Consider the following 14,861-nt stretch of genomic DNA (forward strand, 5'->3'; position numbering starts at 1 on the left):
ACAGCACGGAGGTCAACACATGCTTGCTAGGCGCCTAAAACACATATCTACACTGTTTTGGGTAGGTTGTCTTTCTTCTTCAGTCGGCAATCGAATCTGCCAGGCCTGTGCCCGGGCCCTACCATTCGGTGGCACCCCAGCTCCATGTGTTTGCAACGAACTAAGTGATGTCGCGCATATTGCCATAGGTATCACAGCTATGCCCTTTTTGGATGTTCTGCTGTTGACGGTGGATACTTTGGCTTCACAGTTATGGACCTTCCTTGGTCGCTTGTTTCACGTACTTTCGGATCAATACTATAGCCCGACTTTCGCAAGGTCTCCCCTGCTTCCTTCAGCTCTGGAGGTGGCCTTCGAAATTTCTCTTCAGCGGGCTTCTCTGGTGGTGGCCAGTGCACGGACCTTACTGAACTTGGTCTCGCCGGTTCTGTTGGTGCCTTGTCCGTCGCTCTTGCAGAGCATTCGGTTGTTGGGCATGAGAGTCTACACTTAGAGACCATTCAGTGGACCGGGTCCACTGGTGGGAGTATCAGTGGGTAATTCTCCAATCTTGTAAGAGATGCTCGGCATCCCTCTCGTCTCTGTTGCTTGTTCGGTCCAATAGCACTCCTCAATCGGATGGTTTCCATTATCTGTTTTGGGTCTGTTCCTTGGTCTCTCTTGGATGGGCTTGTGGTGCCCACAAACGCGACTCTCCTAAACTGAGGAGCCATGACATTTGCTTTTTCGGCTCCCAAGCCGTTTGGTAGCCGTCCACAACGGCTCGGGTGATTGATGGGCTCGAGCACCAAGCCATTTTTCTGGCTCTCTTGGGTGCCCTGTCCGTCCTCACCGGCCAGCAGGTTTGCAGGTGGTCGAACAACTGCACAGCAGTGGCAAATGTACGTAACTCTGTAGGCCCAAGAGCGTGGTAGCACTGGCAGATGCAGCCCAATTTTTTTCCTGGGTGGAGACTTATGTTCCGACTCTCATGTGGTGATGATATTTGTAGTGTGATATGGGACAGCGGACTTCTTTAGCAGAATCGCTTTTATCCCAGAGCAGTTGTCCTGCTATCCTGTGGTCTCCCTGCCGTTTGTTTGGATGCTAGGTCTTCCGCGAGAGGATCTTAAGGCCTCTCAACACTTCTTCGAGGCTCCACAGGGTTGTATGTGAGCCGGGTATCTGCTGGCTTCCGCAATGGATGCCTTGACTGTTACGTGGAAGCTTTGGCCAGCGCATCGATTTCTGCCGACCCCGCTGTTACCTACGGGTCTCCTGACGCGTAGAGGCTTCCAACGTACGGATAATCCTAGAGGCTCCAGGCTGGCTCCACTGGTCATGGTTTAGGGGCACTCTCAAGCAGTCGGTGTGGCCTGGATGGTGTCTTCCACTTCGCCCAGACCTACTGCAACACAGTCCATTGTTTCTACACAGGAACCTTCCTCCGTTGGTTTTCCTGACCTGGCTATGGTGACCAGGCATTGAAAAGCTGACTTTTTTTCCTCTTGGTGGTCCTTACTGGGCGAGCCCAGACACCTTTTCCATCTCGTGTTTTCCTATGAATCTGGAAACTCTGCCTCTTGTGGTGTGTACATAACAAGTTTTCACCCCTCATGTTTCTTGGCCTTCCTTCCGGGGGTTTTGAAGGCCAGTTGACTACTTCATTTTGTGACTATACAGGCTTTGACCCGGTCACTTTATTTCATGCAGCATTTGTCCTTTCTTCCGAAGGTCCAAACCCTTTTTACTAGGTGTGCTGCATATTCAGCCACCGTTTAATCCGCAGGTGGTGCCGTGGACTCTTGCTCTAGTCCTATCTGCTCTCACACAGGCGGCATTGGAGTACGGGCATTCAACTGATCTTCAGTTAGTTGCTTGAAAGCTGGTCTTCCTTATGGCTATCGCCTTAACTCGGCATGGTTCTGTAATTGGGGTTTCCAAGTCACCTTTTCTTCTCTTCCATGAAGATGGTGCAGTTCTCTGTACCGTTTTTACATTCCAGCCGACACTTGTTTCGGACTTTTACTTCTAACAGGATGTTGTCTTTCTGGTTCCTCGTCCTTCGGCGACTTCCTAGGACTAGGATGAGCTGGCTCTGCTAGTGAGGCTGACCCCTGCCGATTTCCTTGGACACGTCTTCCTTGGTACACCGCACTGTTCTCTGCGGGTTCTTTTGACGCGCATGACCATGGTTGGCCGGCTACTCAGCAGACCCATGTGCATTGGATCTGCTCGGTCATCACTCATGCCTCTTCTGGTGCGAGGCGACCACCACCAGACCAGGTGACAGCGCCTTTGTCCTGGGCAGCGGAAATCTTATGGGCATCGCAAAGAGGGACCAGCAGCACAAGTCTGTTGTACGGTTATCTGGTCCCCTGTCCACACGTTTGCTCATTTTTGCGTTCAGATTTTTTGCCTCCGGCAGCACCCACTTTGGCCGTACAGTTCTCTGGTCAGGCAGCCTGAGAGTTCCCTCCCCTGGGGGCAGCTTTTAAACGTCCCATTGTCCAGTGTTCCCCAGCCTTGCTGCAATAGTAAATAGGATTTTTGGTCAACTTACCGTTGAATCCTTTTCCCTTAAACAGTCTAAGGAACACTGCGATCCCTTCCTCATACTCAGTCGTGCAAAGTGTGTGGTTCTTGACCGGTCTTTTCCCTACTGGTTTGTTTGGTTGCTCTAACAGTTTCACGGGGTTCCTGTTACTCCTATCCAGACTTTTAAAGAAGTACTGGGATTGTGGGATTGCAGGGGGGAGGAGTTTAGGATTTAAAGCGACAGTTTAATTTAAATGCCAGCACCAGCCCCAACTTACAATCCCATTGCCCAGTGTGCTTAAGAGAAAATAATTAAATGGGAAGTTGCCCAAAAATCCTATTATCCACATCCCACGATCTTCCATTCTCTCCTCATTTCACATTCTTCCATTATCCCCTCTATCTGCATCTTCCATTATTCTATTCTCCCCTTTATCCGCACCCCACCCACTCCACTTTCATCTCTGACTCCATATCATCATCTTGCATTCTTCTCGTCATAAGATTTAATCACCTTTCTTTTTTTTCAGGTGGTTTACACAGGGGACTAACCCACACACTAGGACTTCAGACTGGCTCTACAAAGGAGGATACTTTGATAGAAAATACACAGACTGTCCTGACATTTATTGACCCCCAAGACTTTCTCTTGTTTTTCTGCAGACCTAGGCACCATATCAACATTTGCACCGGAGCCAAGGCTCACTAACTGTGTTTGTGGGGATCCAGGCTTTACTTTCTTATTGGAAACATTTTAGGAAACGTTATTGTTCAGCAATCAGGGAATTCATAATTTAACTACTTTGGTTGCCGGATAAAAAAATTAAATAAAATTTTATGTGTAGGTTTGTATATGCGGTTAACATGCATATAGAGACACACAGATATTAATTTGTAACCAACTGTGTAGGGATCATAAACAGTTACCAAATTATCATCATGGGGTTATATATATATAATGACTAATCACTTGTGAGCGGGTATCAATCACTCATCGCCTGGAATATCAGTGCTGGCCGGTGGCTTGCAACCACTGTGTATTGCTTTGAGAACTTAATGAAGTTCATTGGTAGCATTTAAAGACTTTTAAATGATTGATCTCCTTACCAACCATCAAATATATTATGCACACTCCTGTCTGGCTGCTGCGAGTTGGAGACCTATAATTGTTATTATTATTATTCTGATGATAAAAACAAGGGTACTTCTTATTTTCCAAATGTTTTTGGTATGGTCAGTGCTGACTCATAGCCTGAGAGCTGCGCTGTTTATTGTATGTGGCAAAGGAGAGGGTATAGTCTGTCACAGTCTATCAACAGACTATACAGTGGAAGAGGCCATTACTTACTGGTTGAGAGAAGAAACTGCAGCTCTGTTTCATGAAAACACGGATACATTTATATCTGTTGATTTATGCAGCCCCCTAGGAATTGATAGTTCCCTTATTATCATAAGGATGACATGTAGAAAATTATATTTTAAAATTAATAAATCATGCTTCCAATTCAACGTACAAATATATATTTATTTATAAACTTGCCACTAGAATGTATATTCAGCAGCTTTGTACATTTAGGGCGTTAAATAAAAGTGTGGGTCAATGTGTAAAGCAGATCATACATTGCATGCAGTGGTTTAAAAGACAGGTTGTCTTGATCATCATCTGGTCGATATCAAATAGACGTTGGCAAAAGATTTTGTCATCTGACGATGGCTTACTTCCAGAGTATTACTGGCTGACAGCAGTAAACAAAGGCTCCGTATGACCTGGTCGCATGGCTTGAGCATTCGATCCATCCAGTTTGGTCACATACATGTCTCGTCAAATTGTACACTGATCTGGTCTCTTGGTTCCTAGACGGCGTGAGCAGATCTGTTTTTTATGCACAGCTTAACTTTGTACTACTGTCTTTCACTTTTAGAAGTAATGTAGTGTATAACAGCATATTAACATTTTTGGTGTCCATTGAAAAGGAGTGTTGGGGGAGGAAGGTTCTGACTTACTTTGAATGTTGTTCTGTCCCATCATGTATATGATCGTACAACGATATTTTAAAAGAGGTGAATCACGGTGTCTAAACAACACAAACAATTAATGACCTGTCAATCACTGTTTCAAGTCAAGCTGTGACACCACATGGCAGTGTAGATTAATATATGTATATACACAGATTTTCTATTAGATTTCTTGAAGAAAAGCAGTCCGTCTCCTTCAGTGTGGTAAATAGACCAAATGTATTTTACTTGACACTTTTAACCCTCCTTCTAGTAACAGTTTTTTCATGAATATTCAATGCTTTCTCCTGTGAACCAGCCTTAAAAATTGCACATAAGTGTAAATGTACTATATCTGTGTGTTTGTATATGTGTATATAATGTCTGTGTATGTATATACTCTATATTCATCACTAAATCCCTAATATTTTTGTAGCCATATTTAAGATGCATATAAGTGGCTGTTAATTCACAGATCAGAGACAATATAAGAATTTTTTGCAGTAATTATATATATTTTTGTGTCTTGGCAGTTGATTGCACCAGGGTTCTTTTGAGAGGTAATGTGTGTTCATGGATGAGATCTACTAGAATTATGACATCATATGAAAAACTGATTTCTTTTTTAAACTCTCGTACATATGATGCAAGTTCAGGAGGGCAATAGTAAAAACCTTTCCTAATGCAGACTGTATAAATCACATGTGAACACTAGGCAGCTTGCAAACAATAGTAGCAGATCCAGTTCAGTCACTACTGCTTACACAGTAAATAAATAAAAATCCTAACTGCATTGAGATGAAAAATAATGATAATAAAAAGAATAAGACGAAAAAAGGAAAACCAGTGCTGCAGTCAACTTAAATATAAAACCATAAATAAAAATACCTTCATATAGATCCATATCATGTTTCCATTGCTTAATAGTGTATTCATTTCACTTGAGAACCCATTATGTGCAATAAGATAATTTAATAAATGTGGAGAGAGAGAACCTTACGTATAAAGCAAATATTGTGAGAGACAGTTCAGCAACATATACTTGCACAATCGTTCTGTGCCTGAGATAGTCCTGCATATATTCATCTGGAGCCGGACACCTGTGATTCACACAAAGTAATTAGTACATACCCCCTTCCATGGTGGTGTCCTAAGACTACACAGAGTTCTTTGTGAAACATAGCCAGTAAAATAAAGTATCTTAAATTATGATTTAGTATAAGGCTGCTGAAACTGTATGGTTTTTGTTTTTGTAAATCAATTTATTAATTTTTTCAACAATAAACTAAACAATAACATCTAATGAATGTGGTACAAAAAAATCAATAGTGTATAGAATCAACATATTCTATACAAAACTAGCCAAAAGACAAAACATATAATAAATAAAGCCGACCTGAAATTTTTTAGTTTTTTCTGTTATACAGAAAAAAAAAAAAAAATCATTGTTAATGACGATTGCCCCTGAGGGATAATGCTTCCATATTATTGTTTTTTAGGGGATATATTTATTAAGCTGCGACTTGTAAAAGCCAACACTTTTTGTAGGTTCGGGTCGCAGGAGTGTTTTGTTTTTAATATTATTCAATCCCACATCCAGAATCACCGACAAGCAAAGCCACTGCTTATTAAACATACCCCTATCTGTTTATTTAGTGACTACGAAATGCTAACCAGCTGCAGCAACTATTTCATTTCATGGAAACAGAGTATCAAAAAAGTATCCCAAAGGAAAATATATAGAGAGATTTATTTCATAATTATTAAAAGAGCTATCTATAATGTAAATGGACAGTTCTATAAAAAACATAATTATCAATGGTTAAACACTATACATATATTACATGACTGCTATATTTTATACATAAAAAGGTTGTGATACCTTTAAAAACTCAAAATATCATCACTCACATTCTCCATCTTAATAGTGTTCATAATTCCACTATATAGTCCTCATTAATCATTCATAATATTACAACTAAATATATCCAAAGAGCAGTCCCAAGATAGGAAGTAAAAATAGTGCAAAGTAATAAAAAAATAGATCAAAACTCAATAATATTAAACTAGGTCCACTTCTAATATGTCTATAACTAAAATGATTGATTCAAATCCTCACTTGTCCTATTGCACATAACTGGTTCACAAATGAAATGGTTGCGCTACTAAGTAATTGAATGTGATATAGATACATAGGAAAGCTCATTGGAATGGCCCCTATACATCTACGACGGATTGGGGTAATTCTGCAGATGATGGGGTCAGTGATTCGGGAATATTAATCATGTTTGAAAATCTCGATTCCCCAATCCAGATCCGAAAATTAATGGAAATGGCAAATTATAGATTTTTAATTTACATAATTTCCCCAATTCCATGACGTATCGCCAATCATTGATGGCCACCGTTCAGCATTTCTGATTGGCGGAGCGGATTGAATCGGCGGCAAATGCGCCTCAGATGTATGGGCTCCTTTAGTGGGTGTTGTGATATGTTTGTGCTGCTGAAAATAGCTAGTATATTATAATTATTACTCTCAGAAATCTATTGATTTTTTTCTATTTTATTATATATATTTACTCTAATTGTATGTTAATGAATATTTTATTACTCTTACAATCACAGTATTTTTCTTAATGTGTACACTAAATGCGTTTCAGGAGTAGCTCATCAACTGGTCACTAAAGTTTACATAAAGTAGGAGTACTATTATGATCTGTTGAATTGATCATTTAGAAATAGTCTGTATACGCAATATTAGTTGGTCCGGATCTGCTACTATTGGAGGGGAGCAGCCCAGTTCTCGCATCTGATTTATATGGTTTTAAACCTTTGAGTGCATTTTACTTGTTCTTTAACAAATGAAAATCACCAGATTCTATTTTTTTTTGGTCTACAGTACCACTCTCCTGCACTAACATACTTGTAATAGGTCAAGTTTTGGCAAAGGGGGTGATTTTCCAGTGGAATTTAAAGCACCAATTTTTTGTTAGGCACAACCGTGTTTTGCCTTTTAAAAAGATTGCCCCTTTAAATCTCACAGCAAAATCAGCAAAAATATGCACTTTTGCCAAATCTGAACTTATAGCATTTCGGCCATATTGTCTGAGAGCCTTGAAATAGACGCTACAAAAACCAGCTGGAATAAAGTGACAGCATTCACTCAGCGCTGACTTGAATCTTTTTGCACATCTATATTATTTACAGGGAGATACACTGATCAATGAAAACATTACTGCTACTGGTATATATATCTTAAAGCATAATCATTAAGAATTGTAGCAAATATTAGTTATGGATAATGTCCTCAACTGAATAAGCACTAGATAATCTCCGCTAAAAAAATAAAAAATATTTTTTTTCTTTAGGCGATTTCCCGAGGAGACTCTTTGCAGGTGGGCTAAGCATTACTTTAGTTTAGCAACTAACAGAGTTTTATACTTGGGTTTTGCTCTTGCATCCTATGTTTGCAGTGAGAATTTTACTAAATGTGATGATCATTGATCCCAAATGCAAATAAATCTACAAATACATTTAAGAGCATAACATAACGTGTAAAATGGAATCAAAATTCACTATGCATAAAATTCCCATATGAATGCGTCCAGCAGTTTGTGGGTTAACATGCTATTGCCTTAATGTTGTGTTTAATTTTGGTGTTTTTCCCAAAAAAAAAACATAATACTCAGAATTTATTTTATTTGTCATTATCTAAATGTAACTGGATAGTATTGGCATTTTATTACATTACTTGGCGCATATCTAATAATTCCATTATTGTGCACAAAAGTATATTTAAGTGTAGGTATTGCATCAATATTTGACTGTATTGGTGTCAGTAGGGGGGACTGTGATGGCTGCCCGCATCAGCCAGCTAGTTACTGATAACCGGGAGCATCATGCTGGGTTTACTTCTTTTAGTTCAATTCTGTTTGTCTTCGGCAGAAAATAAAAGCTATGTTCCACCGTATGCTGATTTTCCTGCTGTTCACCTGATATCCTGTAATGTACACAAAACAGAGTTCTTATTGTGAGAACTGAAAAAACTGCAGTAAAGTAATTTTTCTTGTTGCTCCCGTGGTGAAGGAAAGTATCATTACAGAGCTATATGTGAGGCAATATAAATACAGATTTTGCTGTGTAACACTAGCCTTTACAGCCAAATTTTTACTTTACTTTGTAAGCTTAAAGGGTATTCATATCCTCCACACGGAATGGGTATGAAATACCAGCGGCTGATTCGCCGCCGGTTCTAATCCCGACGCTGGAAGCCAGAAGGCAGAAGATCCCGACGGGAGATAAGTAGGCTATTCCTACCCCTCTCCCCCCACCTAACCCTCCCTATTTGGTGCCTAACTTTAACCTCCCACCTAGTGCCTAACCCTAACATCTCCCCGGTGGTGCCTAACCCTAATCCCTCTTTCCCGCACTCTAAACCTAACCCACCCTGGGGGGGGGGGGGGTTGCTTAACCCTAGCCTTTCCCCGGTGGTGCTAAACGCTAACCCCCCCTCTCTGTAGCCTAATCCTCTCGGGGGAGGGGTGGGTGGCCTAACCCGGGACGCTGGCGTCGATATTTCGGCGGCCGGCAACCCGTCTGACGCCCATTTAACTACATCCCCTCCACACAGTTTTAGCAGCCATTTTGTGGGGTGAACCATTACTATATATAATTCTATTAGGTTCAGTTACAACACAAAGTGCTCCATGCCTGATATTTAATTTTTCCATGTCCAATTAACCTGTAAAACTACTGCCTTCATTAGTTTGCAACAGAATACACGTTGGAGCATGTTCTCATAGAGACTTTGAATGCAGTTCTTTTTAATTGATGTCCTTGGCCTATTGAGGCCATTTTGTTATTTATTGTATTACTTGGAGGCAAATAGTAATAGAATTTTGGTTAGAAATATTGAATTGGAAAATCATAACTATTCGCGTCTGATGAAACCCTTACTATACAGATAAAATGCTGAAATTATTATATTTATAGAAAGTGCTGTATCTGATATTGCCTGGTAGATCTGAACCTCAAGCTGTTACCTCTTGGTGTTCGCCAGCCTCCTGAATTATACCGGACTGTATGACAATATATGTACATAGACAATGCAACCATAATTGTATAAAGTATGTTTAATGTAAATTCATCAGCTACAGTCTGTGTTTTGTGGGGAGACAAAAAAAAAGCTGATAACTAAGCAATATTTAAATTATGTAAAGCCAAGTACAGAGTTTTTATAGCAAGGGGAAACCTGCAAAATGGATTAATTAAACCTGAATTATTAAAAATATTTATGTAATGTACCTAATTTCTGTTGTATTCATACATCATTTATTTCTTCTGTCCTCTACTTTCAGCTTTTTCTGTGATTTTTGTTTTTTAAAATTGCATGAGGCTGAGATCACTACATGCATTGATAGAAATAGGGTATTTCTGTTGTGTAATCGGTAGAGATCACCAAGATGCTAGCTCCTGGTTTGTTAGATGCTGGCGCTTTGGTTGCACTCGGCTGGAAATGACCGCTGGCAGCTCTGATGTCATTGTGCAGAGAAAGAGCTCATATCCTTTAGTAAGCGTAATCTTAGACCACCTTACTACTATAGCAATTTGTTTGTATGTTCTCATTCACCCATTTATCTACTTGTTATATTTAGTGAATATGTTATTATTTATAATGCATTGATTGATTTAGTGCAGAGACTTCAGCAAACATTATCAAGTAATCGGTCTCTGATGCTCCAACCACTAGGATTCTTGTTCAAAAGTGTTAGGCAATGGGTGTTTTATTATTGTGTAATTTGTGAAAATTAAATCCCCGGTTTGTAATTATGTTGAACTTTTATGCTGATTTGTTAGTAGTGCTTGGATTCCTGTCTTATGTTGCACACAAAAAAAGAGGTCACCTTGCACCTGGGTAATACCATGCTGCACTGCAGGTGGGGCAGATGTAAAATGTGCAGAGAGAATTAGATTTGGGAGGAGTGAGTCCAGACCCAAATCTAAATTGCAATGTAAAAATAAAGATGTGTGGCTACATGCAAAAGCAGCCAGTATCACCCTGCATGCAAAAAAACAAAACCTCTTTGCACCCCTTGCATTGTAACATGGTTTGTTCCAGATACAGTTATTAGCTTTTTTCTTTGCTTTCACCTAAGAAATCCGTTTTATAGCTCACTGCCATGAAATTGCATAACTTCACGTGTACCAACAAAACCTGCCAGCAGAGCTGTAGAAAATGTATGTAAAAAGCAGAAGATACATGGCCCACATTGTTCAGGAACCTATTATGTCATATTATAAAGTTTAAAGCTGATTAATGGGGTGAGATTTGTCAGCAGCAGAATAACTCACAGATCTTTTGCATAGACAGGCTTCAGCTGCTGTAGATTATTCTGCCATACAAAACCTGTGATCACCAATGCCCATTGCTTATAATGTATTTTATAAAGTTCTCCAAAATGATGTACAACCTAGATGTAATGGCCATTTTCCTTTAATAATAAAAGTATCCTGGATTTTGCTGACAAATGGCCCTTTTTCATAGCTCCAATTGTTTTGCCCTTTTTACCTAAATTCATTGATAATTCAAGAATACCCATCTACTGCAGTTATTGTACCATGTCACCAAATCTCCTGAGTGCTGTCCGACATAACTGAAGATGTTTAATTATTCTTCAGCTACTGTGAGCTGTTCTAATTTCATAATAATAATCATCATCATCAACTGTGACGTCTCATCCCTGTGTTTTTCTCTAGGTACGACACTACCTGTTTGTGTATATAACACAGATCACAATAAACAAAGCTTTATGGAAAGATTTGCATTTCATTTATTTTGGCCCCTCTGCAACATCTGTGTCCAGACACTGGCAGTAAGTATTGTGTCCCTACAAAGACAGAATAGATGAAAATTGGCCACCTACTTAGCATGTTTAAGCTACTGGTTTTTGCATTGGTCTGCAATTTTTTGTATATACATCTCTTGGTCTTGCTTGTTTTTTTTCTGTGCTGTTCAGCTATGTAATAATATTTTATGTACAGTTTATCTTTGCAGTAAATACAATTTAAAGAAGAGTGTAACTTTGTTGTACCCATAAAACCAAACTATAAACTCTGCCTGATGACTATTACAGAGTGCTGATGAATACAAAAGAAAGCCAGCAAGACAGTTTTAGTAACAGTTGTAGATATCACATAATATTATTACTTTATGTCCTATTGTATTGCAATCCAATACAGGTAGAGCTAACTTTAAAGTCCATTGCAATAAACACTACTCCATCTGTACTACTTAGTATCACATAACTCCATCTTCTATTACAACAGTGCATATGTTTATTTAGTCATTTATATAGTGCACACATATTATTCAGTGCTTTACAGATCATTTTGCATCAGTACCTTTCGCAGTGAAGCTTACAATCTATATTTCTAACCACATGTACACTAGGTTTAATTTTTGTCAGAAGTCTATAACCCATCAGTATGTTTTTGGTTTGGTAGGAAACCAGAGGACGGCCATGCAAACCCTGGGAGTGCATACAAACTCCAGACCGATAGTGCTCAGGTTGGGATCACACCTGCGACCCTAATGGTGCGTACACACTGGGCGATTAAAGTGGACGACTGAACGATAACGATATCGTTATCGTTCAGTCGTCCACTTTATCGTCCATTTTTAACACAAAAAAGATGAACGATGACGACGACGCGCGTTCCCGCGGGTCGTTCGTCATCCTCGTTCATCGGGCTGACATGCAGGCCAACCTGACGACCTCGTCAGGTTGCTGCATGTCAGGGAATGGGTGAGAGAGCCCGGCGCTGAACGATATCGCTAATGATATCGTTCAGCGGCTGTGCTCAATGTCATGAACGACATTGAGCACAGCCTGCCGGGGACACACTAGACGATATCGCTCAGGGAGCATATCGTCTAGTGTGTATGCACCTTAAAGGTGCATACACACTAGACGATATGCTCCCTGAGCGATATCGTCTAGTGTGTCCCCGGCAGGCTGTGCTCAATGTCGTTCATGACATTGAGCACAGCCGCTGAACGATATCATTAGCGATATCGTTCAGCGCCGGGCTCTCTCACCCATTCCCTGACATGCAGCAACCTGACGAGGTCGTCAGGTTGGCCTGCATGTCAGCCCGATGAACGAGGATGACGAACGACCCGCGGGAACGCGCGTCGTCGTCATCGTTCATCTTTTTTGTGTTAAAAATGGACGATAAAGTGGACGACTGAACGATAACGATATCGTTATCGTTCAGTCGTCCACTTTAATCGCCCAGTGTGTACGCACCATAAGGCTGTGAAGAAGTAAAGATAACCATTGCACCACCTTGTTGATGCATGTTATATGAAAACTGGATATAGAATGACATGAAATAATTTATAATAGTAGTAATGGCCTATGGGTTTTAATGAGTATGAACCTGGTAGCAGGCACCAGACCTGTAACTAGACTTTTTGGCACCCCCCCCCCTCCCATTTTTTTAAATAGGGACATTAGATAGTGCACTTGAAAAAGGGCCATGGCTTCATGAGGAAGGGCCAGGGAAAAGATAGGGGAGGCCAGGAGATGCTGGGGATAAAAGAAGAAGCCACAAGTGAGAATGATGATAAACATTGACAGGCCCAAACAGCGCCCCCTAACCTGCAGTGCTACGGCACTACTCGCACCACCGTAGTTACAGCCCTGGCAGGCACAGTACTTAAAAAGGACATCCAGTTTTAGACCATTGCCACCTTTATCACTCCCATGCACACTTTCCTCCTTCCCCTCATTTGGCAAATGAGTGCCTCCTCTCCAACTCTCTGTGCAGCATTGTTACTATTATAACGCACCACATAAATTGCTATGTCCTAGCAACATTAATGCATTAAATCTACACTCATTGCACACTTTTATGCAGTGTACATCTTCATTAATGCAATATTCTATCATGTTGCAATTTAATGGAAAAAAAACAAAACAAAAAAAACATTCAAACAAGATCAAGATGCTAAGTTGTTCATACCAAACACCAGTGGAAGAAATGTAATCCAAGTTACAGACCTTGGAATGATATTTGGTGCCAGATGGAGTGGTTTGAGTATCTCAGAAATGTGCTAATCTGGGATTTTCATGAGCAACATTGCTTACAGAGGTGCACAGAGCCAAAAACATCCAGTGTGGCAGTTTTCTGCGCTAGCAAAATGGCATTGTGATGATAAAAAGGCACAGTAACACAAATAACCATGTGTTCCAACAGTAATATACATGTGCTGGGCATTCAGAGATACGCCTATCAAAGCTTGAAGTGCATAAAGATGATCCTGCCTGCAAACTGCTTTTTAGTCAAAGACATATGTTTGCCTATGATGCTGCTGGGATCCTCAGTACGCTGCAGACCCCCCGCTTCACTGACACTGAGCGATCTGCTATGCTGAAGGATGGGATTTAGATAAAAGATAGGTCAGTTCAGTCCCTCTCTCTTTCTCTCTTTGCCCCCGCCCCTAGATCATTTCCTCTGAGCCGCTGGTAGATTGATATGGGAGCACAGGTTTACATGCACTAGACCTGCCTCTCTCTCGTGGGACTTCAGTCACTCCTCTCTCTGTCTCCTCCCCCTTTTTCCATTGGGTGGGTTATTTAAAATATAATAGAGGCAGAATATATCCACCTGTGCAGTGGCATAACTAGGGTATTTGGAGCCCAGGGCAAATTTGAAAATGGTGCCGCCCCCCCCCCCCCCCCCAACTATGTGCACGTGCCGAAAAATGGGCGTGGCCACTAAATGCAGTGCCCGCTGTAGTAGTCCCCAGTAGTGGTCCCCCCCCAATGCAGTGCCCCCAGTAGTATACCCCCCAGTAGTGGTCCCCCCAATGCAGTGCCCCCAGCAGTGTTCCCTCCCCCCATGCAGTGCCCCCAGTAGTATCCCCCCCAGTAGTGGTCCCCCCCAATGCAGTGCCCCCATTAGTATCCCCCCTAGTAGTGGTCCCCCCCGGAGTAGTCCCCTTCTTAGTAATGGTCCCCCCCCTCCCGATAAATATACATAGAAATTAAACAATAAAAGAAAAGTTCTTACCTGAATCCACGCTCCTCCCGCCGCCGTCGACCTCACGTCAGTCCTCCCGGGCTGGTGCGCTCCGCATTCTGGGAGAGACGTCATGACGTCTCTCCCATTACCCACTGCAGGAGCCAGAAGGGAGCCGGTTGTTGCAGTGGGCGCTGCGGCTGCAGCAGTCAATGAGAGTCTATCTGACTCTCATTGGCTGCTGTTTAACACACACATGGCCCCAGCGCAGGCGGTGATGTGTGTGCAGCAGCCAATGAGAGTCTGTCTGACTCTCATTTGCT

General features: G+C 41.3%; 1 protein-coding gene across 6 annotated transcripts in view; it reads left to right on the forward strand.

Moving 5' to 3' along the window:
* OSBPL2 (oxysterol binding protein like 2) overlaps nucleotides 1-13,899 on the forward strand; it is a 214,866-nt gene extending 200,967 nt beyond the window's left edge. For 3 of the 6 annotated variants that reach the window (XM_088442719.1, XM_088442729.1, XM_088442723.1), the window contains exon 14: nucleotides 3,048-9,820. In XM_088442719.1, coding sequence (XP_088298845.1) covers nucleotides 3,048-3,150 — 103 coding nt within the window. In that variant the 3' untranslated portion in view covers nucleotides 3,151-9,820. Of the gene's footprint in view, nucleotides 1-3,047; nucleotides 9,821-11,268; nucleotides 11,587-13,773 lie in introns of those variants that run through there. The other 3 variants (XR_015869405.1, XR_015869392.1, XM_088442733.1) reach the window with 3 other exon arrangements.
* Nucleotides 13,900-14,861: the final 962 nt, after the last annotated feature.

The sequence above is a fragment of the Taudactylus pleione genome, unplaced genomic scaffold, assembly GCF_031769625.1.
Source record: "Taudactylus pleione unplaced genomic scaffold, aTauple2 ptg000018l, whole genome shotgun sequence".
NCBI classification, from domain to species: Eukaryota; Metazoa; Chordata; class Amphibia; order Anura; family Myobatrachidae; genus Taudactylus; species Taudactylus pleione.